Source organism: Etheostoma spectabile, unplaced genomic scaffold (genome assembly GCF_008692095.1).
Source record: "Etheostoma spectabile isolate EspeVRDwgs_2016 unplaced genomic scaffold, UIUC_Espe_1.0 scaffold00569500, whole genome shotgun sequence".
Taxonomy (NCBI): domain Eukaryota; kingdom Metazoa; phylum Chordata; class Actinopteri; order Perciformes; family Percidae; genus Etheostoma; species Etheostoma spectabile.
This window is the reverse complement of record NW_022605165.1, coordinates 31,847-57,982: the sequence shown is the minus strand read 5'-3', so window position 1 is coordinate 57,982 and position 26,136 is coordinate 31,847. Positions and strand designations below refer to the sequence as shown.

Genomic DNA, 26,136 nt, shown 5'->3' with positions numbered 1-26,136 from the left:
CTTTCTTATCATAATTGTATTTTCACTGTCTGCAGAGGAATCAGCTGTTCTAATGGATTTAACCTCATAGAAGCTTGAGTCTGAGATGAAGCCTGAAGTTAAAAGTTCAGACATAATATTCATAAAATGAACATTTAAAGTGTTTTTACTCACAGTTTGTAACTGTAAATATAAAGGACATAATATTGAATAATAACAGTTAATTATTTTTGAGATGTGACATATCATGACGTGTTTTGGTCAAACAGTCCAAATGTTGATAATCAGAGATGAAATCAGATGCATGTTGTTGTGTTTGAGTCTCAGATCTGCTTCACAGTGCAGAGTGTGTGTGATGGTGAACAGACTGAACTTTGATTTCAGCAGCTGATCTTCAGTCAGTGTTTCTGTCCACAGGAGAGACTCTCAGTCCTGCAGAGGACACAGAGACATGGAGGAACCAGGCCTGACCAGAAACCCAGGATAGAGAGGCTGAGTGAATGTGGTGTTGAAGGTGTGGAGGTGGATCAGTGAGTCAGAGGAGACTGTGTAGAAGGACAGAGAGCCAGCAGGAACGTCCACATACACTGCTACTCTGTTAGAGACAGAGCAGGAAATGAGGTCTGTTTCTCTGTCATTGTGCAAGATAGAGTAACCACGTTCATCAGAGCAGAACAGTCTCCAGGAATGATCATTCCATCCAAACAAACAGTCTCTACTGTCTCCTTTCCTTCTGATTCCTCTGTAACTCACTGATATATTAACCTCTCCTCTCCTCTCGACCTCCCAGTAACAGCGACCAGTCAGACCATCTCTACACAGCAGCTGAGGCCAGCGGTCAAATCTGTCTGGATGATCAGGATATGGCTGATCCTCCTTCATACGTGTCACCTTCCTGTTGTTGTCAGACAGTTTGAGTCTTGTGTGTACTGTGTTTGTGTCCAGTTCCAGTCCACAGACATCTGATGGAGAGAACAAGACACAATACAGCTGCAGGTTATCATCTGATCATTTATTAACAACTTTACTGACAATAACTGAAAGAAAACGCTTCAAACGTTGATTTGATATTCAGCTGTGAGTGATGTTTAACAATCCAGTTCTACCAACATGAAGAGTTCCTGAACATGAGAGTCAACATGTCAACAATGTCCAGCTTCTTGTCCTCGTGTTGACCCGATGAGGACAGCTGATGATCCAAATCTAGAAACATCAACTGAATAAAGTCTCACTAATAAAACTGTCCCATCTTCTTCTACTGCAGCACAAAGCAGCACTGAACCATCTGCTTTCTGAAACTGCTATGAGCTGATGTTCAGTTATAGAAATACCAGTTTATGGATGAAAAATGAGGATTTATGGTATGTTTGTGTCTGTGTTGTATATCTGATACCAGGTCTCCCATCAGGGAGGAACTGGAAGATAAATCTACCTCAACTCACTTTATTCACCTTTTAAACATCTTTGGGACATTAATTATGCCGTGTTGTGTTCACGGACTGTGAGTTTTTTCAATGTTTATTTATTAAAAACATCCAGAGAAGAAAACTGAAGGTTACTTGAACACAACTTATGTATGAATAAAAAATAAAGAAACAAAGTTAGCTTTGTGTTGGCTTGACTGTTGATTCATGTATTTATGTATTTATTAGTTCTGTTGGATCAATGTGTTCAGTTTGTTCTGTTTGTGGATTTTAAATTAATTAATTAAATCCTCACATCTTTCCAGAAAAAGGAAGAAAATATATGTTCGTACTTCAGGCAAGAAAATCAAAAAATCAAATGATCAAGTGTAGGGACCTACACAAATACTGTTAAATAAATATAAATAAAGTGTATATTTTATACAGTTAACTACATGAATAAATGGTCTTTTAGTTCATAACTAGTTAAATACATAATCCCATAATCTTTTGTTTTGAAGGGAAGTGTAATGTATTTTCAGTGGAGTAATCTAAGTTAATTATTTTCTGTATAGCTACACTCCTAGCCAATCAGATGGCTTTGTTGGGGAGTAGTAAAGAAAGGAGGAAGTCAGAGAGGACATGTAGAGCTCGTTGGAGGGAGAAACATGCAGTCAGCAGAGAAGAGAGTTATCCTGCAGTTTTAAGGTAAGTTCAGGCAGGTTAGCTGTGTTTGTGTGTTCACTAGCTTTGAAGGTGATTAATACGTCGCTACAGTCTACAGAGTGCAGACGCTTTGCTGCTTGCTCCTGCTTCTGCTTGCATATTTTTGCTGATAATCGTGCTTTTCCTCTGAGAAACTATGAGCAGCGGCTCTTGGACACTTCAAAAACACTGGACTATACATTTTTTGTAGACATAGTAGGCTATTGCCATATTTTAAAAATTTTCTGCGTGAGCGTGGCCTACCAATAGCTCAAGCCTGTCCTACAGTGATTGTTGCTAAAGCTAATTAGCAGCAAGATGCCTCCTTTCTCCGTAGAAGACTACTACAAACTCCTTCAGAAGATTGCACTTCTGGAAACCAAGGTTCACCTTCTAGAAGTGAACGTGGAAGTTAACGGATCTTGTGGAAATGACACCACTTTACCATGGACCCATAACAATGGACAGAAGTATGCTAACACACGGCTAATTAGCACCAACAAGACTACAAAGAAACAGGAGGGTGGAACTGGTAATAAATCAACAAGTGGCGGTCCTCTCTGGAACTCGTCTGGTGCGAAGCCTAAGAGTAAATCATTTTCCTGGGAAATGGGAGGACGACTAACGGGCCGGGCACAGCGCCCTGAGATTTGTGATATGACCGGCTGGCCTGCACTATCATCTGGGCAGAGCGCCTCTTCAACCCCTGTACCTAGTAGGACACAGCCGTGGACAGCTGCAAAAGGGAAAATAAGCAACAAAATGCCCCCCCAACAACCTGGTGTGCAACTGGATAACAGATTTGCTCCTCTGCTGCAGGACGCTGGGCAGTCATCTGATGACCGGGACTGCGTCTCATCACCACACAGCAGGGTAAGGACTGAGAGCAATTCAAAAAGTAAAAAGCTAACAACTGGGCCTCAAACCCTGATTGTGGGTGACTCTGCTGTAAAAGATTTAAAAAACAGTAAAAACACCAAAATACTATGTTTTCCCAAAGACATGGTGTCTGACTTGACCCAAAAAATCCCAGATATCGTGGCAGCACACCCAACTGTGAAGAACATTATTCTGCATTTAGGGTCAAATGATGTTGTAAAGCAACAGTCTGAATTGCTGAAACTGGACTTTAGGGAACTGCTTGACACAGTCACCCCCCTAAGCGCAAATGTGTTTATCAGTGGTCCTATACCGTCAGTCAGAAGAGGAGATGAGAGATTCAGCCGACTGTTGGGACTAAACAAATGGCTTTCAACTGAATGTACCGTCCACTCTCTGAAGTTCATTGACAATTTAAACATTTTCTGGGAGCGCAGACATCTTTTTAAAGCAGATAGACTTTCCCTTAACAAGCCAGGAGTAAAGCTGTTCACCTCTAATCTGCTTTACTTTCTGCGCTACACATCTGCTCCCTCTGCCAAGGTCACAAAACAAAAGGAAGACACAACAAAGTGCGGCAGTGATCCAGCACAGCCCCCGCCTGTGCAAAGATTTGACCATGGGAGACCAGAGAGCAGAGACACGAAACCTCCACTCCCCTCTTCACCCGTCCAGCACCCCTCAAACCTTCCCAACCCCGAACCTTCTGAGGATTCATCGCTGTCTCTACTGATGTCTCCACACACCCTTTCCCTTATTTCCCCCATCAATTATGCACCCCTTCCTACCCCCATGGCTCAACCCCGGGCAAAAGTAAAACGCCAAGCACCACTACCAGGATGTCAGAAAACTCCTTCCCCCCAGACTGATAAGGACGCTTGTGTGCAAAATCTGGCAAGCACTATCTGATATGTGCCGGGCCTTGGCTGCAGGACTAGTGATACTAATGACTCTTTTCAAGACAAGCCCGGGCCCTGTGGATTCAATTCTTCCTCAATTTCTGTTGTGATAGGTAATAGGAAAAGAATGGTGAATAAGCACTTAACTGCAAACTTAGCAAATTTAGCATCCATTCCTCGTCAGCTACAGCCTGTCCCAAAAAATGAAAACACACTAACACTAGCCTTACTAAACGTCAGGTCTTTGGCAGGAAAATCATTTTTAATCAATGATTTTATTACTAAGCACAATCTAGATTTTATGTTTTTTAACTGAAACCTGGTTAGACCATAATAACAGCGCTGCTGTTCTCATCGAGTCAGCTCCCCCTAACTTCAGTTTTATGAGTGAGAATAGAGTGAATAAGAAAGGAGGTGGAGTCGCCATTTTGTTTAATGACTCATTCCACTGTACGAAAATATGTTATGGAAATTTTGTTTCTTTTGAATATGTTGCTCTTCAATTAAGATCTTCCCCTCAAGCGATGTTTCTAAATATCTACAGGCCACCTAAATATTCTGCAACCTTCATTGATGACTTCACTGAATTGCTGTCTATTATCTGCATTAACTTTGATTGTGTAATCATTGCGGGTGATTTTAACATTCATGTTGACAGCCCCCAGGACAGGGGGACCAAAGAGCTGTGTTGTGTTTTTGAGAACTATGGACTGACTCAGCATGTGACGGAGCCCACCCACAATAAGGGGCACACTCTGGACTTGATTGTCTCCAAAGGTCTGAACATTTCCAAGGTTGTGGTGACTGACGTTGCTCTCTCAGATCATTCCTGTGTTTTCTTTAACGGCACTATCTCTGTGCCCAAAGTGTCCAAACAAAGATAATCAGAAAACGGTATATCACTGAAAACACCAGTGACACATTTATACAGCTTTTCTCCTCCACACCAGCCCTCTCTGGGCTCTCAGTCACTGAGCTTGTAGATAATTTCAACTGTAAAATTACAAATGTTATTGATGCCATTGCTCCCACTAAGGTCAAAGTTGTATATGGTAAGAAAAGATCTCCATGGAGAAATGTCCTACTGGTGAGAACAGAAAAAAGAGAGTGTAGGAAAGCTGAACGAAGGTGGCGAAAAACAAATCTCCTGGTCCATTATAACTCCTATAAAGAGAGACTTCGCATTTATAATTTGGAACTGAGGAATGCAAGAAGGTCCTTTTTCTCTGATATTATCTCTAGAAACAATAATAATTCACGTGCTTTGTTTGCTACTGTTGATAGGTTAACAAACCCTCCAGTACCAGTAGCATCTGAACTTTTATCTACCAAGGCCTGCAATGACTTTGCCTCCTTCTTCAAAGACAAAATTCAAAAGATTAGACAAACAGTCAGTGCCTCCATATCAAGTTCAGGATATGTGTTGTCACAGTGTTCAAGCAAAAATAGTTCCAATATGATAGAATTTCACACGATCAACCATACAAACCTGGAGGACATTATTCAACATCTGAAAACCTCGACCTGTTGCCTTGATGTTCTACCAACGGGACTTTTCAAAAATGTTTCCAATTGTTTGACTTCTGATCTTCTACAGATTGTGAACACATCTCTTCTTTCAGGAATCTTTCCACAGGCCCTGAAAACTGCAGTAATCAAGCCACTCTTAAAAAAGAACAACCTAGACAAGTCACTAATGAGCAACTATAGGCCAATATCAAACCTTCCGTTTTTAAGTAAAATCATTGAAAAAGTAGTCTTTCAACAACTCAACCATTTCTTGTCACTAAGCAACAGTTTTGATACCTTTCAGTCGGGTTTCCGACCACACCACAGCACTGAAACGGCTCTTGTCAAAGTCTTTAATGACATCCACCTTAACACAGATAATGGCAAAATTTCAATCTTAGTATTACTTGATCTCAGTGCTGCATTTGACACGGTCGACCACGACATACTACTAGACCGATTGGAAAACTGCGTTGGCCTTTCTGGCTTAGTACTAAACTGGTTTGAATCCTACCTAAAGAATAGGGATTACTTTGTGTCTATAGGTAATTATGCATCTGAGCGTACAAATATGACGTGCGGAGTTCCGCAAGGCTCCATTCTGGGGCCTCTTCTGTTTAACATCTACATGCTTCCGCTGGCTCAGATTATGGAGAAAAACAAAATAAGTTACCATAGTTATGCGGACGACACACAAATTTACATAACCTTATCGCCAGGGGACTATAGTCCAATACAAAAACTGACTAAGTGCATCGAACAAATTAACGGCTGGATGTGCCAGAACTTTCTGAAATTAAATGAAGGAAAAACTGAGGTGGTTGTTTTTGGAGCAAGAGAGGAACGATTAAAAGTCTGCGCTCAGCTTCAAACAACAATGTTAAAAACAACAGACAAAGCCAGAAATCTTAGTGTAGTCATGGACTCAGACCTGAACTTTAACAGCCACATTAAGACAATTACAAAGTCAGCCTACTATCACCTTAAGAATATATCAAGGGTTAAAGGACTTATGTGTCAACAGGATTTGGAAAAACTTGTCCATGCCTTTATCTTCAGTAGACTTGACTACTGTAACGGGGTCTTTACAGGTCTCCCTAAAAATCAATCAGACAGCTGCAGCTGATTCAGAACGCTGCTGCTCGAGTCCTCACTAAGACCAAGAGACTGGATCACATCACTCCAGTTCTGAAGTCTTTACACTGGCTTCCTGTGTCTCAAAGAATTGATTTCAAAGTACTCTTGCTAGTTTATAAATCACTTAACGGTTTAGGTCCAAAATATATTGCTGATCTGCTACTACACTATGAACCACCCAGACCTCTCAGGTCATCTGGGACAGGTCTGCTTTCTGTCCCCAGAGTCAGAACTAAACAGGGTGAAGCAGCTTTCAGTTTCTATGCTCCTCATATCTGGAATAAACTCCCAGAAACCTGTAGATCCGCTGCTACTCTCAGTTCTTTTAAATCAAGGCTGAAGACCTTTCTATTTGATGCTGCCTTTCTTTAAATGACTAATCATTTCTTTAAATTTCTTATGCTGCACTGTAAATTTTATTCTTGTGTTTTATGTTTCTCTTTGTTTTTAACTGTCTATTCATGTGTTTTACCGGTTTTTAATGCTTGTGATTTTTAACTGTTTTTACTTGTGTTTTATCTGTTTAACTGATTTTGTGTAAAGCACTTTGAATTGCCTTGTTGCTGAAATGTGCTATACAAATAAAGCTGCCTTGCCTTGCCTTGCCTTGATAACTGTTAACCGTTGACTTGTTTAAGCTAGCGCCGCCGTGAGGGACAGTCAGCTGGAAACACCAGCCGCAGCTTTCACCGAGGCCCGGGAGGAACCAGGACTTCACTGGAGGACCAGGGCTGTGGCTGTGGGGTTGCTCAACGTTTCAGTCAGTAAAAAAATTTTAATGTACGCAACTCTGCTTTAAACTCTGCTTTAAACTCTGCTTTAAACTCTGCTTTAAAACTCTGATTTAAAACTCAGATTTAAAACTCAGATTTAAAACTCTGATTTAAACTCTGATTTAAAACTCTGCTTTAAAACTCTGCTTTAAACTCTGCTTTAAACTCTGCTTTAAGCTCTGCTTTTTGGTTGTTGATCATTTCTTTATAGTTACCTATGCCTATAATAACAACATTCACTGGTAAAGGGTGATTTAGCCAATTCACCATAATAAGTAACCTCATCTCATATTATACTTCCAGCGCCAGGAAGGGGTTAAACTAGTGTAACACACAGCTGAGTTCTCTTAGAGCAAACTTAAAACACACTCACACTTCATCACACCAGGTCTCAGTCTCTGTGGTCCACCATGGTCCACCCTGCAGGAAGACACAAAGACACAATTCACTTCATACTCCAGGACTGTGGATAATTGCAAGGTTTAACCATCATATTGCGAAATGAGACGGAGTGAGACTACGTCAACTCTGCAGCTTGTTCAAGTCAAAGTCAGGGCAATGCTGCTAAAGCTGTCACGGTGTGGTTACACTTAAGCCGCCTACACATGATACGAAATTTGCTCTCTGCACACCAGGGTGGCAAGGAAGCTATTTCCTGTTGCTAGGTAACGACATGCCATTATCTCATTATCTCATTGGTTGTGCGTGCTAAAGGTCAGCGGCAACTAGGTAAAAGTTTAAAAATGGTCTTAGGCATTGGTTAACTCTGGTGTGTTCTTGTGTAAAAAATGTAACTGTTTTTGTTAATTCCAATTTAATCTCTATGGTGGCCCTGAAGTGCAAATCACAACAGCAAATAGGAAACCACTTCAACAAATCATTAAACACAACGGCATTAACTTTTACCTGAAAGGTAGGGCCTATCTAGTACCTATCCTGATTGGACAGACGAACTGTCTGTCTTTTAACAGGAAGGAGAGGTGAAAAACACGGAAAAGTGCCTATTTTGAAAACATGACTATAATGATATTGTGTTTTAGGATTTTCTGTTTTGTTTTTCTATTTGCTGTTGTGATATGCACTTCAGGGCCACCGTACTTTCCAGACCTCTTTGAATACATATTTGTATTTCAGTTATAAGATTGAGAACCCCTGTATTATACCTTCACTTAGATCCTCCATTGAACATTAACCAGAGTTTCTCAGTTAGTGACAAAAAATAAATAAAAATTAAGTCTTTATCACCTGAGAGTGTCCAGTCTGCAGTTTGGATCCTCCAGTAAAGCAGAAAGCCGCTTCACTCCTGAGTCTCCTGGATGATTGTAGCTCAGGTCCAGCACTCTCAGATGGGAGGGGTTGGAGCTTAGAGCTGAGGCGAGAGAAGTACAGCCTTCCTCTGAGATCATACACAATGAGAGACTACACACACACACACACACACACACACACACACACACACACACACGGTCGTGACAATTCGACTTGGGCCACCTCAAGGGAGCATTACTTAACAAATAATTTCAGTGCTACATATGGGTGGGGCTTTACAGTCCAGCTGTACACAACAATAACTAATGTTGTGTAGCTACTTGAAAATTTCATTATCCAGTAGAGAAAGAGAGAGAGAGAGAGAGAGAAATAAACCATGTTTGCAATTGTTTTGCAGTTATTACATTCTAAAGCACAAATACACAACATTGTGAGACTGTCACGAAGGGGACCGTCACATCGGCTTGAGCCTTCCTCAGCCGAGTTGCCGCCAGACAACTCTGACTGGCTTTCAGTTGTTGCAGAGAGTTTCACAAAATAACAAAGGGCAGGACAGCCAACTGGCCTTCTTGTTGTGGGACAATAAAGTAATATTAGCTGGCTTGTTATGTCTTGTGTCTTTGGCTCTGTTAGAAGAGTTGTTGACCTGCTAGATTTTTGCAGTGTAGAAATAAATTACTGTGAAACTGTAAGGACACAAATCGAAAAATCTATGAATGTTACACAATGTTGCTTTAAATGTAATTGTGACTCAGGTCCTAACTGAACTCCAACCTAAGAGTCTCCAGTCTGCAGTGTGGACTCTTCAGTCCAGGAGACATCAGCTCCACTCCTGAATCCTGCAGGTCATTGTTGCTCAGGTTGAGCTCTCTCAGACTAGAGGACTGGGAGCTGAGAACTGAGGACAGAGCTTCACAACTTCTCTCTGACAGCTTACAGTCACTCAACCTAAAAGGGATTCAATAAAAAGTCAATCCAATATAGAGCACAGGAAGAAAATAACCGCTCAGAGGGTAATTACTCTTTATTTAAGTAAGCACAAACCTGAGACTTTCCAGTCGGCAGTGTGTACTCCTCAATCCAGTGGACAGTTGCTCCACTCCTGAATCCTTCAGGATGTTGTTACTCAGCTCCAGCTCTCTAAGACTAGAGGACTGGGAGCTGAGAACTGATGACAGAGCTTTAGAACTTCTCTTTGACAGCTTACAGCCACTCAACCTAAAACAGATTCGATAGAATGGTCATCTAATAATTAATATATTAAGAAATTAACAATGTCGAGCAGTATTTCCCAAACATACTATTTTGTGGTGGTGAGCCACACAATTAATACTACAGCCCCGCTGTAACTTCTCCCTGTCTGCTGGCAATTGCAGTGGAACTTCCTGCCAAAATCATCACACAGGTCCTTCTGGACTACTTGGAAGATCCTTCCTATCACCACTCTGTCTTTGGCTGGTCCCATCTGGATCAGCGGGGACCAGCACAGCAGTGAGGCAAAGCTGTGTTCCTGCCCGGGGGAAGAGACGCTACTGCCGGAGCTCAGATTATATGAATACAATGTTGTCAGTGTGTTATTGTTGGAGTGCCGATCCGACTCTTACCAAACAAGCGAATGTACCTGCTTTAGAAAGTTAACTAGTCGGAAGTTAGCGGGAAAATGTAGTTGGGTTGACAAGGTCAAAACACTACGTAGCAGCTGTTAATAATTTTTTTTTTATTATAGATAATGTTATGTCATTTTTGTACTCTTACACTGAACGTTTGCTGCTTTAATCCAGATGAGTATTGAAAAGTTTCTGTGACTGAAAAGGCACGTGTTGAGGATGAGGACCAGCCAGTCTGAAACAAAGCTGAACAGTCCGACCAATGTAATTAGTTATGTTATTAATTTGTTTCCAATATTTTCAGCCTCCAACCAGTGCTGTTCAAGGAGAAAGACAGGGAGAAAGAGATAGATTTGTTTGGCATTGAAGAAAGAGCAGGAGAGGAGGACAGCATCCAACAGCGTGTCCTCCTCATTTTTATATATGTAATTGTTACAGAAATAACATATTGCTTTGTAATATGTGGGAAATACTGTTAAGGTTCATTTAATCATTTTCCAATAGCAGAATGCCAACCTGAGAGTTTCCAGTCTGCAGTGTGGACTCTTCAATCCAGAGGACAGTTGCTTTACTCCTGAATCCCGCAGGTTGTTGTTACTCAGGTCCAGCTGTCTCAGACTAGAGGACTGGGAGCTGAGAACTGAGGACAGAGCTTCACAGCTTCTCTCTGACAATGTACAGCCACACAGTCTGAAAGGGATTCAATAAAAAGTCAATCCAATAATTAATATATGAAGAAAAATAAGAACTTAGAGGTTTATCATTTTCCAATTGCTGAACACCAACCTGAGAGTTTCCAGTCTGCAGTGTGGACTCTTCAGTCCATCAGAGATCAGCTTCCCTCCTGAATCCTGCAGGTTGTTGTTACTCAGGTCCAGCTCTCTCAGACTAGAGGACTGGGAGCTGAGGACTGAGGACAGAGCTTCACATCTTCTCTCTGACAGGTTACAGCCACTCAGTCTGAAAGGGATTCAATAAAAAGTAAATTCAATAATTTACAGGAAGAATATAACAACTCAGAGGGTGATACTTTTTATTTAACTGAACACCAACCTGAGAGTTTCCAGTCTGCAGTGTGGACTCTTCAGTCCAGCCGACACCAGCTCCACTCCTGAATCCTTCAGGATGTTGTTACTCAGGTCCAGCTCTCTCAGACTAGAGGACTGGGAGCTGAGAACTGAGGACAGAGATTCACAGCTTCTCTCTGACAATGTACAGCCACTCAACCTAAAAGAGATTCATTAGAAAGGCCATACAATAATTAATATATGAAGAAAAATAAGAACTTAGAGGTTTATAATTTTCCAATAGCTGAGCACCAACCTGAGAGTTTCCAGTCTGCAGTGTGGACTCTTCAATCCAGAGGACAGATGCTTCACTCCTGAATGCTGCAGGCCGTTGTTACTCAGGTCCAGCTCTCTCAGACTAGAGGACTGGGAGCTAAGAACTGAGGAAAGAGCTTCACAACTTCTCTCTGAAAGGTCACATCCACTCAGTCTGAAAGGGATTTAAAAAAAAGTCAATTCAATAATTAACACAAAGAAAATATCTGCTCAGAGGGTGATACTTCTTATTTTAATGAAAACCAACCTGAGAGTCTCCAGTCTGCAGTGTGGACTCTTTAGTCCAGCCGACACGAGGTCCACTCCTGAATCCTGCAGGTTGTTGTTACTCAGATCCAGCTCTCTCAGACTAGAGGACTGGGAGCTGAGAACTGAAGACAGAGTTTCACAGCTTCTCTCTGAAAGGTCACAGCCATTCAGCCTGAAAAGGAATCAGCAATGCATACAAATACAGCTTCAAGCAAACATAAACAAATTCTAATTAAATAAAACTGCATTTAACTGAATAGTTGTGAGTGCACATACAGAGCTTTGTTGGAGGCTTTGACCACTGGCAGCAGCCTCAGAAGAGCCTTCTCTGAAGCAGAGTATTTCTTCAGGTCAAACACGTCCAGATCTTTTTCTGATGACAGTAAAATGAAGACCAGAGCTGACCACTGAGCAGGAGACAGTTTATCTGTGGAGAGACTTCCTGAACTCAGGGACTGTTGGATCTCCTCCACTAGAGAACCATCATTCAGTTCATTCAGACAGTGGAAAAGATTGATGGTTCTCTCTGCAGACAGATTCTCACTGATCTTCGTCTTGATGTACTTGACTGTTTCCTTTTTGGTCTTTGAGCTACTTCTTGTCTGTGTCATCAGACCTCGTAGGAGAGTCTGATTGGTCTGCAGTGAAAGACCCAGGAGGAAGCGGAGGAACAAGTCCAGGTGTCCATTTGGACTCTGTAAGGCCTTGTCTACAGCAATCTGATGGAGATGGTTTAGTTTAAGGGTTTCTCTGAAGACTTTAGGTAGCCGGGAGGTTGTTTGTTCTTCTGCCAGCAGGTTGACTGAGTTGGTGAAGGTCAGATGGACATGAAGAGCAGCCAGGAACTCCTGAACACTCAGATGGACAAAGCAGAACACCTTGTCCTGGTACAGTCCACTCTCCTCTTTAAAGATCTGTGTGAACACTCCTGAGACCACTGATGCTTCTCTGATATCGATGCCACACTCTGTCAGGTCTGATTCATAGAAGATCAGGTTGCCTGTCTGCAGCTGCTCAAAAGCCAGTTTTCCCAGAGACTCGATCATCTTCCTGGACTCTGGACTCCAGTGTTGATCTATCTCAGATTTCCCATGATATTTAACATTCAGTTTGGACTGAACTACCAGGAAGTGGATGTACATCTCAGTCAGGGTCTTGGGCAGCTCTCCTCTGTCTCTGGTCTCCAACACCTTCTCCAGAACTGTAGCAGTGATCCAGCAGAAGACTGGGATGTGGCACATGATGTGGAGACTCCGTGATGTCTTGATGTGGGAGATGATTTTGCTGGCCTGCTTCTTGTCCGTGGATCTCTTACTGAAATAATCCTCCTTCTGTGGGTCAGTGAATCCTCTGACCTCCGTCACCATGTCAACATACTCAGCAGGGATCTGATTGGCTGCTGCGGGTCGTGTGGTTATCCAGAGGCGAGCAGAGGGAAGCAGATTCCCCCTGATGAGGTTTGTCAGCAGCACACCCACTGAGGTGGACTCTGTAACATCAGTCAGGATCTCAGTGTTGAGGAAGTCCAGAGGAAGTCGACACTCATCCAGACCGTCAAAGATGAACACAACCTGGACCTCTTCAAACCTGCTGATTCCTGCTTCTTTGGTTTCACTAAAGAAGTGATCAACAAGTTCTACCAAGCTGAACTTTCTCTCTTTCAGCACATTCAGCTCTCTGAAGGTGAATGGGAATGTGAACTGGATGTCCTGGTTGGCTTTGCCTTCAGCCCAGTCCAGAGTGAACTTCTGTGTTAAGACTGTTTTCCCGATGCCAGCCACTCCCTTTGTCATCACCGTTCTGATTGGTTCATCTCTTCCAGGTGGGGTTTTAAAGATGTCTTCACATCTGATTATTGTTTCTGGTCTGTCTGGTTTCCTGGATGCTGTTTCAATCTGTCTGACCTCGTGTTCTTCATTGACCCCTGCAGCCCCTCCCTCCATGATGTAGATCTCTGTGAACATCTGATGCAGAACGGTTGGGTTTCCTGCTTTAGCAATCCCCTCAAACACACACTGGAACTTTATCTTCTGGTTAGTCTTGAGTTTACGCTGACAAACTCCAGAATGACTTCCTGAATGAACACACAACAAGAAAAATCAATAAGTCAAAGAAATTATTTCAACATTCAAATAATAAGCATGTATTTTAATGCATCTTTTCAGACATTAGTAAATGTCCCATTTTTAAATGTGTTAAAATCCTCTTACTGCTCTGCAGACGGTCAGCCAGCTCCTCCTGCTTCATTCTCCTCAGGAAATGCAGTGTGATGTTTAGAAATGCTTCTCTGCTCCTCCTCCGCTGCTCTTCATCCTCACCCTCTAAAACCTCCTCATTCTCCCTCTGACTCTCTAAGCATTCTGGGTAATCTGGACATAGAACCTTCTGAAACTTCTTCAGCTCGTTCTTTACAAAAGTGACGATGTTCTCCTCCAGCAGCTGAATGATAAAGTCAACATTTAGTGTAAATAACTCAACGTGTGATTCATCTCTCAGTCTGAAGGCCTGCTGGTTTGAAAAGAGCAGCATGGAGACTATTGGGATCTGAATGGTAGTTCATCATTTAATCTGTAGATAATAATGAAAATGTTCTTTTAATATGTTACACACCATAAATATGGAGTCCAGGTCTGTTTGCTTCTGCAGGTCAGACTGACCACCGAGGCCCTGTGAGCTCTCCTGGTGAACTCTGTAGAGAAAACATCAAGTTTAAGAACATTTGATGATCTGTACACAGTCCTGATGATGAAAACTGTGGCTCTCATACATGGATGCGGCAGTTGGCTAAATCACCAAATGCATCGAGGGCGTTGTATCCAGGATTACTGTACGGACATTCACAAATCAGGAGAAGAACCTTTTATTAACAGGGACAGCAACAACAGTTTCTCAGAGTTTTTAAAGAGGTGCACTTGACGGGGACGTAGAGAGAAAACATAATGGGGTACTTGTAGATCGTGCTTCTGTTTTAGATAGTTCAAACTGGAAAGCTGATTTGGATAAATTCTGTAATTTAAAATGAAAATCCTGACATGAAGCATATTGACAAATGTTTACAACTCTTTGGTTTTGGAATTTTGGAAGTACAAAGCATTCCTAGAAGAAAATCCAGGAATGTGCTGCAGAGAGCTATGAGCGTTGCGAAGTAGTCTGGATTAATAGAAGTATATTTCCAGGATAACTGCCTGACATCAGGCTCGTGCCCTTCATCTTTGTGTTGCTGTTCTTCAAATCCCATTGCTAGTGGAAACCACAACACATTACAAGCTAGAAAGCTACTTGCTGAAAATGGCAAGTTATCAAAAATACTTCAAAAAGATGGTGCAACAAGGCAGGCCTCCTTGGTTCTTTTTTAGGGTCTTTCCTCTCTAGCTGGGACATTTTGGGACATATTGGTGGGATTGCTGTAGACAAAGTACACAGAGAGATACAAATACTGTCTTTAAAACTGTGCACATTTAATCAAATATCAAAGTGGGAAATACAGCCGTTAAGCTCTCGCACAATCGTTCCACTTAATGTCCTCGTTATCGGTCTGAACTCCAATACTGTTGGTGACAACACCTGCATGAAGATGTGTTTGCCTTTTACACTTTCGTCTTCAAACTGTATCTCTGGGTGAGGGGTGGAGTTCATCCTGTGCTTTTGACAAGGTGTTAACAATCACAAATTGTTAGGGTGTACGTACACTTTTAGTAAGGATCCTACACACAGTTTTATAAACGAGACCTCAAGACTGTATGACTTAGCGTTGTTTTGTTTTCTTTTGTAGTGTTATTATTGTTACTGTTACAATTACTTCTAAAAAAGGTTCTGATCTGGTTTATTGGCATTTCTCTAAACCAATGACAATTGTCTTGGGCCCTGGTGGTTCTGGTCTTGTTATCACTGGGTATCAGATTAAAATCACAGAATGCCAAACCTAGACCATGAAGCTCTGAGAGAGTCACATAATAACAAAGTTTTTAATTCTTACCTTTCATCAACTTTCATTTGTCCAACTTTAAACTTAATAGGACAATCCATAGACCAGTCACTCTTCATGGACACCCAGCTGGGACCAGGTCCAGGTTCAGGTCTTTTCTGCAGACTAATGAAGAGTGGTTGAAGTTGAAGTTAATACTTTTAACTAGTTATATTCATCAATTTGCCCTGTTTTATTATAATAAACAATAATTAGATATAAGTGTTATTTTGAGCGTTGAGCATCAGGATGAATATTATAAATGGATCTGTCTCAGAGTAGATCATGTTGTGAACATGTAACTTCTCTTCGTGCTGCACTCTGAAGCAGAAGCTCACGTCACCTTGACTCAACATGAGTCTGATGACTTTAGATTCAAGTTCACTAAATCAAAACCTTAACAACAATGACTTGTGATTTCACTTGGACTTGATATCCTTTCAAAGCACAAAGATTAATTATGATTGTATACTTTTTTTTTTGCAATGAATCAACTCATGTTTCTCAAAACAGACTTTCAGCCGTGGTAAGAAAGGTGTTTGGCAGTTCAGAGCTGGCTGGTGGTCCTGGTTTTGGTATCACTGGGCATCAGATCAAAACCACATTATGTGGCATCGCCAAACCCCGACTATGAAGCTCTGAGAGAGTCAGGTAATAACAAAGTTCACTTTTAAATTATTACCTTCCACCAGCAGTTTGTCCATCTTTAAAGTCAATAGGACGATCCATGGACCGGTCACTCTTCATGGACACACAGCTGGGTCCAAGTCCAGGTTTCTGCTGCTGCATCCTGATACAAACAAAGACCTTGGATGAGTTACTATTCACCAAAATATAATCTGATGAAAGATGGCGTCTCATCTCAGTAGATAACCAGTGGTTGTCTCTTTGTTGCGTATTCCAGTAAGAAGTTCTTATTAACTAGATATTGAGGGTGAATCCTGATGGAGGACTGATCTGAGTGCTGAGCTCTAACATGGAGAAGAGTCCATCATCATCTCACCTCTGAGCTTTGGTCTGGCTGTCATGGTCCCCACACAGAGTGGTTTTAGAGGGAGGGGCTCCCTCCTCTCTGTCCTCACACTGACTCATAGCAGAGTCCACACCTGCTGGGAGACATCACCTCTGTTACTGTCGGCCTATAAAAGGGTAAAACTCCAATGTGCCATTTACGATCATGTTGTGCTGTTTTATTACATTATATACCATATTATCTTTCTATAATATAACTATATGAATACAAACTATGTAAGTAAGCATTATTATGTTAACATGATAAGATGTATTTATTGGTGTATTATTGTAGATGGTAAAATATTCTGGTAATGGGTTTATTTTGGACTCTTTTCTGCATTTCTTTACTTCCTTTTTAAGTATTTGTGCTACAGCAATGGATGACCTTTGTTCTCTGCGGATCAATAAAGTTTTATGTAATCTCATAAAAGAAAGATTAGACTGCACAATGTTGAACTCATTGGATCTCTTCAACTTCTAAAAACTCCTTCAGTTAACTTGTTTGATTCTTAAGATTATTTTTTGGGCATTTTAGTTCAAAGTTCAACAGAGATGGGAACAAGTAGATTTTTCAGATATTTTTACTTTACTATTTATGTTTTTAGATACTTTTTAATTTTACTCCTTACATTTTACAAAATTGGCTCGCTACTTTAGTTTTGTACTAAAGGTTGTCTATCAGGTGTGATTGTGAGTCCATGTCAGAGAATAGCGCGGACACGCGCCTCACACCGCGAGCGGGAGTACACGCCACACAGAGAAAAAAGTGAAAGAAAAGAAAAAGAGACTAGCTGTCCGGAGGATAATCAGCTGAGATTGTGTGTGAGTCTTTGGGAACTGTAAGTCGTATAACTTACAGTATGTTGTCAGTTCATGTAATTGGTCTATAGTTAAAATTTAAAGTTAGCTAGCGATTCAGTTGTTCTTCACCTGTTGTGAGTAAGCTAGCTTGTGGTTTTGTTGTTTGTGTTCTTCACCTGTTACCTAGGTTACACCTGGCTGTTAATTGACCTGTTACCTAGGTTACACCTGGCTGTTGATTGACTTGTTACCTAGGTTACACCTGGCTGTTGATTCAAAATGACGATTGTTGAACGTCCTCGCTCACAATTGTATTTTAGGTGCATTATTTACATGCTACAGTTACACTGCATTAATATAATGGACTTAATATGGGGTTCATTGTTATTATTTACTAACATATATATGATTCCTATGTATTGTGTATGGTAGCCTTTACAATGTTAATGCCAACCTGTAACATCTTCACATCAGAACTTCTACTAACGCAGTACTTTTATAGCAAGTATTGGTACTTTTACTGAAGTACAGATTAAACATCAGAGACTTCAGATTGTTTCATGAGTTGTGTTTCAAATATGAATAATAAGTGAGTGTCAGTAATATTAAATGAGTCATTAACTGTCCTCACGCTAACAGATCACCTTCAGTCCTGTCTCACTCTGTCAGTAGAGCTACATTTGATTTCTCAAATATTTAATCTAAGGTTTTGGAAAGCTGGGGATCCTAAACACAGTGGCTAACTGTAAGGGTAAACTCTAACCCACCCCTAACCCTAACCCCCCTAACCCTAACACCCTTACCCTAACTCATTTTAACCCATTTTACAGTTTGATGAAACTAACAGATCAGAAATCAGCTGAAAAGTTTTACTTACCAACAGTTTAACCTGGAGGAAACATCTGCGTCACATCACAGGACGGAGTGAAGGACCAGAGAAAGACGTTGACCTTTAATGCCCTTATCAAGACACCTGATCACCACCTCCAGGACACACCTACACACACACACACACACACACACACACACACACACACACATCTATACACACACACAGATCCAAAGTGCAACATTATAATCAGTGAGAGAAAGGTTGAACATTACAGTTTTTTACGATTTATATGACAGATTTTTCAATACTTTTAACAATTTTCCAAAACTCTTAACACAGTTAGCACTACATCCGCATGTGTAAGCTATACTATTAACACATTTCTTGTTGCTTTAACACATAATGAATATAATTAACACAAATTTAAAATGCTTAAACTCCTTTTACACACAAGTTCAAACAAGACCAAAACAATAGACTTTTACTGCCATATTTACCAATGCTTTAACACTGTATGTCAGAAAAGATAACACCATGTTCTAAACCTAACCTTACAGGCTAAAGGCAAAGTGAACAACTATTCATATTGTGAATTGAAAAACAAATACATTCCCTGTATTTTTCTTCCATTGCTAATGAGAAACAGCTTATTGAAGTTATGCAATTGATGAAATCACAGCTGATTCCCATCTAGGAAGCACACTGTGTTGAGGTTCTTTCAATCACATGATCATATGTTCTAAAAGAGGACTCTTTGGGCTGGTCCTGGCTGGAAAAGGAACAATTTAGAGCAACACAAAGAAAGAAGGAAAGAAATGCCTGCACGAGGGCGAGGAAGACGAGTACCAGGACAAGGAAGAGGAGTTAGAATGCGTGGTGGCGCTCAAAGAAGGACCAGAGCTAGGGTAACTGATCAGATAAGACCTACTACCATCGACCGTGTCATAAACCACGGGCTATCATACAGAGAGGCTGGTGAACGAGTACAGACAAACATCAGCCGGGACACAGTGGCATCTACTGTCCGTATTTCCAGAGAAACCAACAGGTAGGATATTGCTTCTCCTACATCAAAGTGTAAATACTGTAAAATTACCATTTACAGTATTAGAGTGACGTTATGCCTGGACATTCAGTCCAGAGTTGTAGAGGACAACCTTGTCTTTGGGAACATTGCAGCAATCGGCATAACATCTATTTCTCGGACTCTAGCTAAACACAGAGTCCGAATGAAACAACTATACAAAGTTGCTTTTGAAAGGAACAGTGAACGCATCAAAGAACTCTGTCACCAATACGTCCAGGTAAGGTTATGCAATACAGTCATTACTGTAAACTACTCTATAAACCTGGAGTACATGAGGACATACAGTAGATATACAGTACAGCACAGCAGTTACATACACTGTGTCTAATTACTTTCAGAGAGTCATGGAGTTGGAGGCCAATCAAGTCCCACGTGAAATTATCTATGAAAACGAGTTTGGCTTCAACTTGGCGTAAAGGCGTCGCCGTGGGAGAAACATAATTGGAAGAAGGGCCACAGTTACAGTGCCGGGCCAGAGAGGAGCTAACATCACCATGTGCGCTGCAATCTCGAACAATGGTGCACTCCTGCATAACTCTGAGATTGGCCCTTACAACACCGACCGCCTTCTTCTGTTCTTAGAAGACCTGCACCAAAGACTGGTGCCAGAGGTAGAAAGGGGGCAGGTGGGAGACCACTTGCCAATATATGTGATCACATGGGACAATGTTGCATTCCACCATTCCCATCCAATCACAGCCTGGTTTGACTTTTTTTTAATTATTATTATGGTGTTCTTTCTGTTTTTATATCTTGCAGTAATGTCCTTCTGCAAGTAAAGTCTTTACTGCAGCAATTCTGTCTATGTCTTTTTTTTCATAAACTGTAGATTCTATAAAGCGACTCTGAGATGGTCATTCATTTGTTGTATTGAATTTCTTCAACAAAAGAAATAAAATGCATGTGCAAAACACAAACTTGTTAAATGTATTGAAAAATCTCTCATAGCAATTGTAAAAAACTGTAACTCCCTTTCAAACAGTAGATGAGATTTGGATACTTTCTCAGACTGTGAAGGTAACCACATGGTGGAGGCCCAGCCATTGTTTTGATGCACCATAATCATATTTAACCTAGGGTGTGTGGGGGTGTAGCTCAGTGGTAGAGCATTTGACTATAGATCAAGAGGTCCCCAGTTCAAATCTGGGTGCCCCCTGCAATGATGTGTGTAGGTTATTGTCTTTATGATAGTTTTCATTGATTCCTACCTGCCAGCATCAAGGTTGTCGTTTGTATAGGGTTTGTATTGGTGAGCCGAGCTGGAAGAGGGCTGGTTCAGGTTAGTTAAACAATTAACAGCTTAAAATTAAGGCAGAAGCATAATCTATAAAAGTGTGTGTGGACATTTTAAGCAATGCACAATGGTGCAAAATAAATCCTTTAATTCCCACATAAAGCAAATTTCAAGGATCGCAAGGACTGTTGCTTGCTCTGAAGGAAACTACTAGAACTGTTGGGTCCTTGTAAATTCTGGAGTGTGGTCTAGACCTACTCTATCTGTAACGTGTCTCAAGATAACTCTTGTTATGAATTGATACTATAAATAAAATTGAAATGGAATTGAATACCTGCTGCTGTACAAGTTGCTGATCTTCAGGTCATTAGATGGTCAGTTAGCTCCATCTAGTGGACAGATAGTAGAACTCCATCATCTGATGGGGGACTGCTCTCCCACTGACTGGCTCTGGGAACAGGTTGGACTGGTTCTGACGTCTCTCTGACTCTGAAGTTGACATACTGGAAGTTGGCTATGTTTAATCGGATGCTCTCCAGTTATTGTTGTTTGGTTGATTAACATTATATTTTCCTACTTTGGGGACTTTTCATTTCATATTCTTTGTCTGACATTTTCTATTCCCTGTTTGTATTTTCTGTGACTGCATGTGGTTTTAAATCTGTTGGAGTTTCTTCAGACTAAAGCAAAGACACTGATGATGTCATCCAAAAGAAACATAAAGGACAGCAACCTGTTTCCAGAGGACAAGAATGATGGAGCAGCAGGAGACAGAGCAGCTCAAATAGCAAACAGCTGATTTATTCATCTGACTCGTAGAATAACGCCAATGATTGACTTGTTTTAAATGTCTGGGAATGTGGAACAGCTCCATGCTGACTACCTGAAATAAAACAAGGCCACATGCTGATTATTGGGGACTTGATTTGATGGATTTATTCTTCCTGTTGTGTCTCTGTTTAAACTCCTAATTTAAAGGTAAAATCAGCGTCCACTAAAGGTTGTGTTGTTGCTGCTGACAGACTCAGATCATTATTCTAAGTGTGTGACAACATTATGGGATGGATCCCTACAGAGATAGACCTTTTAGTTAAAGAGGAACATCCTTTTAGTTTAGATCCTTTAGTTTCCAACCAGACCAGAGTGGTGATTGTAGGAACAGTGGAAAGATGAACCAAGACGGCTTTTCATAAATATATATTTTCTTTTTCTGTTGACTATAGTTGTGTTTGTTATTAACGTAAATCAACCTGTCAACAGTTCTATTCATCATAAAGTTCCGACATTAAGTTTTTTACCGCCAGTTCAAAATGGAGCTGAACACGGAGGAGGATTCCTCCCTAACGGCCGCTCTGCTCTGCTCCGTGCCCCCGCTGTCCGGTAATAGTTAAAGCAGATAAAAACCTAAAGAACACTCAAAAGCTTCAAGATAAAACTTTCTTAAGAAGCTTCTTCATTCATGTTCAAGAGAAGGCCAGTTTCCAGCCAGACTATGAATTGATTCATGAAATAATGTGGAATCAGTCCCATATGGTCTAGTGGTTAGGATTCCTGGTTTTCACCCAGGTGGCCCGGGTTCAACTTCCGGTATGGGAATTGCTAACTGCCCAATGAAGGTCTGTAGTAAGATCTGGTTTAATGGTCCTGTATTAATTATATATATAGACAAAATCTATGTCTCTAAAATCAAATATTGGCCAGTAATTTTTACTTTTTAATCTGTGTTGTGATTGTTGTGTGCCTTTGAATATCGCACATGTGGACATTATGAAAGAAACTGCAAACCCTTGCAACACTCTGAAAGGTTCCATGGTGTAACGGTTAGCACTCTGGACTCTGAATCCAGCAATCTGAGTTCAAATCTCAGTGGAACCTGTTTTTAAGCCACAGCAAAGGGTAAAAAGATCATCCTATCAACTTTCCACATCTAGTTTAAAGTGAGCTTACAGGTTTAATGTCCTTGGCCATTTAGACTGCAAACAGTATGTTGGTGGGGGCATGTTGAGGAGTCACCTGGTTGTTAATGTAACTTGAAGGAGCTCCACTTTTGATAGTATTGACTGGAAGTGATAGGCTTTGAGTTACATGGGGGATACACACTTTGCATTCAGTCTCGTAATCACCATAAAAATTAGGGATCACTGAAATCTGAACTTGTGTTGCTGCAGTCAGAGTAGACAGTGCTCATCCTCAATGGGCCAGTATAGTTCATCAGAACTGCTTGTTGAATGGTCTATTAGCTTTAGAACCCCCCTTTCCCCACAGCTTTCAACTGTCAGATATGGGTGGGGGAGTGGGCTCTGTGTCCAAACCTTTCTGTGTAAAAAGAAAATACTAAAGAAGTCTCTTGGATGAGGGACAAAACTTCTGTGGAGCACCTTTAACCAAGTCCTGTTGCCATTGACCTATTTGTGGACTTTTGGGGTAATAGCATGGATCAGGAACCAAAACGGACACACCTGGACTCAACATCCAGTGCAATGTATTGCCATTTTCAAGCACATTGCCACCCTGGTGACTTTCTTCCATGCCTCCATGAACGCCCATATATTTGGGCTGACAGTTGAGAAACCTTCCCTTGTTAACTATGACATGGACGACTAAGAACCTACTATATCATGACATGTTTAATTCACTATTATAATTTTTGAGACAGGTCCTACTGAATATCTGTTAAATCAGTCAGGATGGCCGAGCGGTCCAAGGCGCTGCGTTCAGGTCGCAGTCTCCACTGGAGGCGTGGGTTCAAATCCCACTTCTGATAACTAGTGTTCTCATCTGGAACTAATGTCTGAGACATGATATTGGGAATAAATAATTTAGCTGTATCATACAAATAAATCGTAAAAAAAATCATACATTGTGATTTCTAGATTTTTGTTTTTAGATTATCTCTCTCACAGTGGACATGCACCTACGATGACAATTTCAGACCCTCCATGATTTCTAAGTGGGAGAACTTGCAAAATAACAGGGTGTTCAAATGGGTGTTATTTTCCTCACTGTATGTATATGTATGTATGTATATATTTAAATGTATATATGTATATATGTGTATGTATATGTATATAGGAAGAGTTAGGGGTTCACCACAGTCATTATAGTTAATCTGCTGTCCACCGTAGCTGTGCCAAATATAAAGGCAATGCATCAAATAATTGTTGAGAACCTTCAGTCTGGTAATGTGCCATGGTTTCCATTTTAACATTTTATTTGTGAACTAATGCATATTCCATTATCAAGGTATAGAGTTATTTTCTGCCACATACACACATATCAGTTGCACAGTTTATACCACAATTTGAACAACTTGTCATTGGATCTGAACAATAATCAATGCATTTAAAAATAGACTTAGTCATTTACATGAAATACAGTTACATCAGGGCTGTAGTGGTAATTCACACAGAGAAGAAGAAAAGTATTGGGACTTTCACTTTCATTATAACCTTTTTCAATAACCCAACCTTAACAAAGTTTTTAGAATTGAAAACACCAGTTTTTATAATCTTATGTCTTATGAACAAAACATATCTTAAAAACAAAATAATATCACAATATGAAATATGTTTGTATTATTACTGTTACCAGCTCACTCAGGTGACTTGTCCCCTAAATATAAAGAAAGAGAATGCATGGTTATTGATTCATTATAGTTCATTATGTTCAGGCATCATCCCTGAGACCAAATTGTAACTCATACTCACACATGATTGGTCCAATGCTGAGGGTACTCAGACGATCAGAGTTGGAAACAGAGCGATAGGTCCTACTTGTGCAAGGCTACGTGGTAGAAGAGGGTGGGAAAAATACACTCAAACCCCAGTGTTTATTGATTATAGATTGGAGCTATTGATAAAGTGAAAGGTGTGACTTACAGGAACACAAGAGAAGCTCGTCCGTTCGCACAGGCTGAGGCTGCAATGAAGGTAAACGTCCCTATAATCATTGTGGAGCAGGGCAGAGAAACGAGCATGGAGGGATGAGCCGCTCTCAATCACTGACACTTGTTGGCGGTCAGTGGGACATCTGGGAGAGAGGATGGAGCAATGTCACCATACATAAACTTTTTTCCCCATTTCCATCATAACTGCACAAACTATCTGCTGATGCTCAAGAGAGATACTAACTTGTTCTGGATGAGAGGGTGTTGGATGGAATCGTCAGGGTTTGATGATTGAGTGGCGTAGCAGTCCTCCAGAACAACTGCAAAGCTTGAATCTCTCTCCTCCACAGAGACGCCCACATACAATGGCGAGCCCACTGGCAGGGTGACCCGGCCTGCTGGATAAGTCTCGGTGTAGTGTGAGGTGCGGAACAGAGACATGGAGGCTCTGGCTTTGGTACCTGAGCCTGAAATGCCGCCTGCCAGCCTGACAAGAAAAATATGTTTTTTTGGTATGGCAAGTCTTTTTTCCAAGTTGTTTTTTTCTTTTCCGTTTATTTTATCTTGTTAATTGTATATTCCTTCCTGTAGTCTATCCATATACAAACAACATGCGTCAACATGCACATGTTTTTTCAATGTATAACAGCTAGAAAGTATAACCATCACTCAGGCTTTTTTAGGTAAATCCGTGCTGATCTCCAGCTTCTGGTGTTCCCGTGGTGCAATATCAATAAATCCATAACTTACTAAGTACAGAACAAACTGAAGTTAGATATACAGTAGTCATTTTTCTTCTGGGGTTAAGTTCTACCTGCTGACATTTGTTTTGTAACTGTCTGTGTGTGGTGATGATTGTTGTGGCTTGGATGACTCGTTAAGACACTGTGGCATACAGCAATGTATGCTAAAATGAAAAACAGGTATGTCTTTATTTATAATTAAATTTTACATATACTATAATTAATATATACTACAATCACAGCAAAACAATTATACACCTAGGAGCTTGCTTATTTTTTCAACTGTTCACATTTAACAAAAGGCTACTCACGCCAGAAATGGTCTGATAGCCACATTGAGGCTGGTGTCTGTGTCCAGGGGATACACGCAGGAGAAGGGAAGACTCACAGGACTGATGAAGGACGTGTTGTTCATTGGGTAGATGAATAAAATATTGGAGTAGACGGCATGTGTGCTGTTGGTCTGAAAGACAGAGGATGGTTAAATGTTTATGGCCTGTGAGGATGTGCTATGTAGTACAAGCAGCAGGACCAAGTTGTAATGAAATTGTCAGAAAACAGTAAGTCTTTACCCTCAATGTGTTTCCACAGGCACCTGCTGTTGCTTCCACTTCATACCACACTAAACCATCATGCACTCTGACCCAGGAGCAGTTGTAGGATGCCAGATTGCCAGAGAATGGGTTCAAACCAGAGGATGTAAGGCGAGCCAAATCAAGGCCCACTTGGAGTTTATCTCGGTCACAAATAAACTGAGAAGGCTGTAGTGGGTGAACTGAAGAAAAAGATGTAAGGTCGCCAAAATAAAAGTGTGAGAGGAAGG

At 40.9% G+C, this 26,136-nt stretch overlaps 2 protein-coding genes, 1 long non-coding RNA gene and 3 other non-coding genes across 6 annotated transcripts; 3 read left to right on the top strand and 3 right to left on the bottom strand.

The window, feature by feature from the left end:
* Positions 1-405: 405 nt before the first annotated feature.
* On the bottom strand, positions 406-14,420 carry LOC116685073 (NLR family CARD domain-containing protein 3-like). The gene is made up of 8 exons (XM_032510335.1): positions 14,363-14,420; positions 13,963-14,191; positions 12,029-13,826; positions 11,484-11,657; positions 10,947-11,120; positions 8,530-8,703; positions 7,658-7,704; positions 406-941 (listed from the first exon to the last, which is right to left on the bottom strand). Exons 1-8 carry the CDS (start codon positions 14,363-14,365, stop codon positions 406-408), a joined length of 3,135 nt encoding a protein of 1,044 aa, XP_032366226.1. The 5' UTR covers positions 14,366-14,420.
* Positions 14,421-16,406: 1,986 nt separating this feature from the next.
* LOC116685074 (uncharacterized) lies at positions 16,407-18,476 on the bottom strand. Its single transcript, XR_004330896.1, has 3 exons — positions 18,409-18,476; positions 16,720-16,822; positions 16,407-16,506 (listed from the first exon to the last, which is right to left on the bottom strand). It is a non-coding gene; the product is annotated as an uncharacterized LOC116685074 (long non-coding RNA).
* Positions 18,477-20,534: 2,058 nt separating this feature from the next.
* On the top strand, positions 20,535-20,606 carry trnay-aua (transfer RNA tyrosine (anticodon AUA)). The gene has a single exon. It is a non-coding gene; the product is annotated as a tRNA-Tyr (tRNA).
* A 1,602-nt stretch (positions 20,607-22,208) lies between these two features.
* Positions 22,209-22,280, top strand: trnae-uuc (transfer RNA glutamic acid (anticodon UUC)). The gene has a single exon. It is a non-coding gene; the product is annotated as a tRNA-Glu (tRNA).
* Positions 22,281-23,365: 1,085 nt separating this feature from the next.
* On the top strand, positions 23,366-23,448 carry trnal-cag (transfer RNA leucine (anticodon CAG)). Its single transcript has one exon. It is a non-coding gene; the product is annotated as a tRNA-Leu (tRNA).
* Positions 23,449-24,268: 820 nt separating this feature from the next.
* LOC116685077 (uromodulin-like) lies at positions 24,269-26,116 on the bottom strand (the record flags this gene model as incomplete). The annotated part of the gene is made up of 6 exons (XM_032510338.1): positions 24,269-24,296; positions 24,392-24,467; positions 24,563-24,713; positions 24,815-25,057; positions 25,625-25,776; positions 25,886-26,116. Coding segments are annotated over 6 exons (873 nt in total), but the record flags the coding sequence as incomplete, so codon positions are not given.
* Positions 26,117-26,136: the final 20 nt, after the last annotated feature.

What these genes read in the sequence shown, in the direction of transcription:
- LOC116685073 (XM_032510335.1), bottom strand. An exon ending in TGCAGACTGGAAACTCTCAG is followed by an intron (nt 11,121 to 11,483) that starts GTTGGTGCTCAG and finishes AATCCCTTTCAG; the next exon opens with ACTGAGTGGCTGTAACCTGT. An exon ending in TGCAGACTGGACACTCTCAG is followed by an intron (nt 7,705 to 8,529) that starts GTGATAAAGACT and finishes GTCTTCCTGCAG; the next exon opens with GGTGGACCATGGTGGACCAC.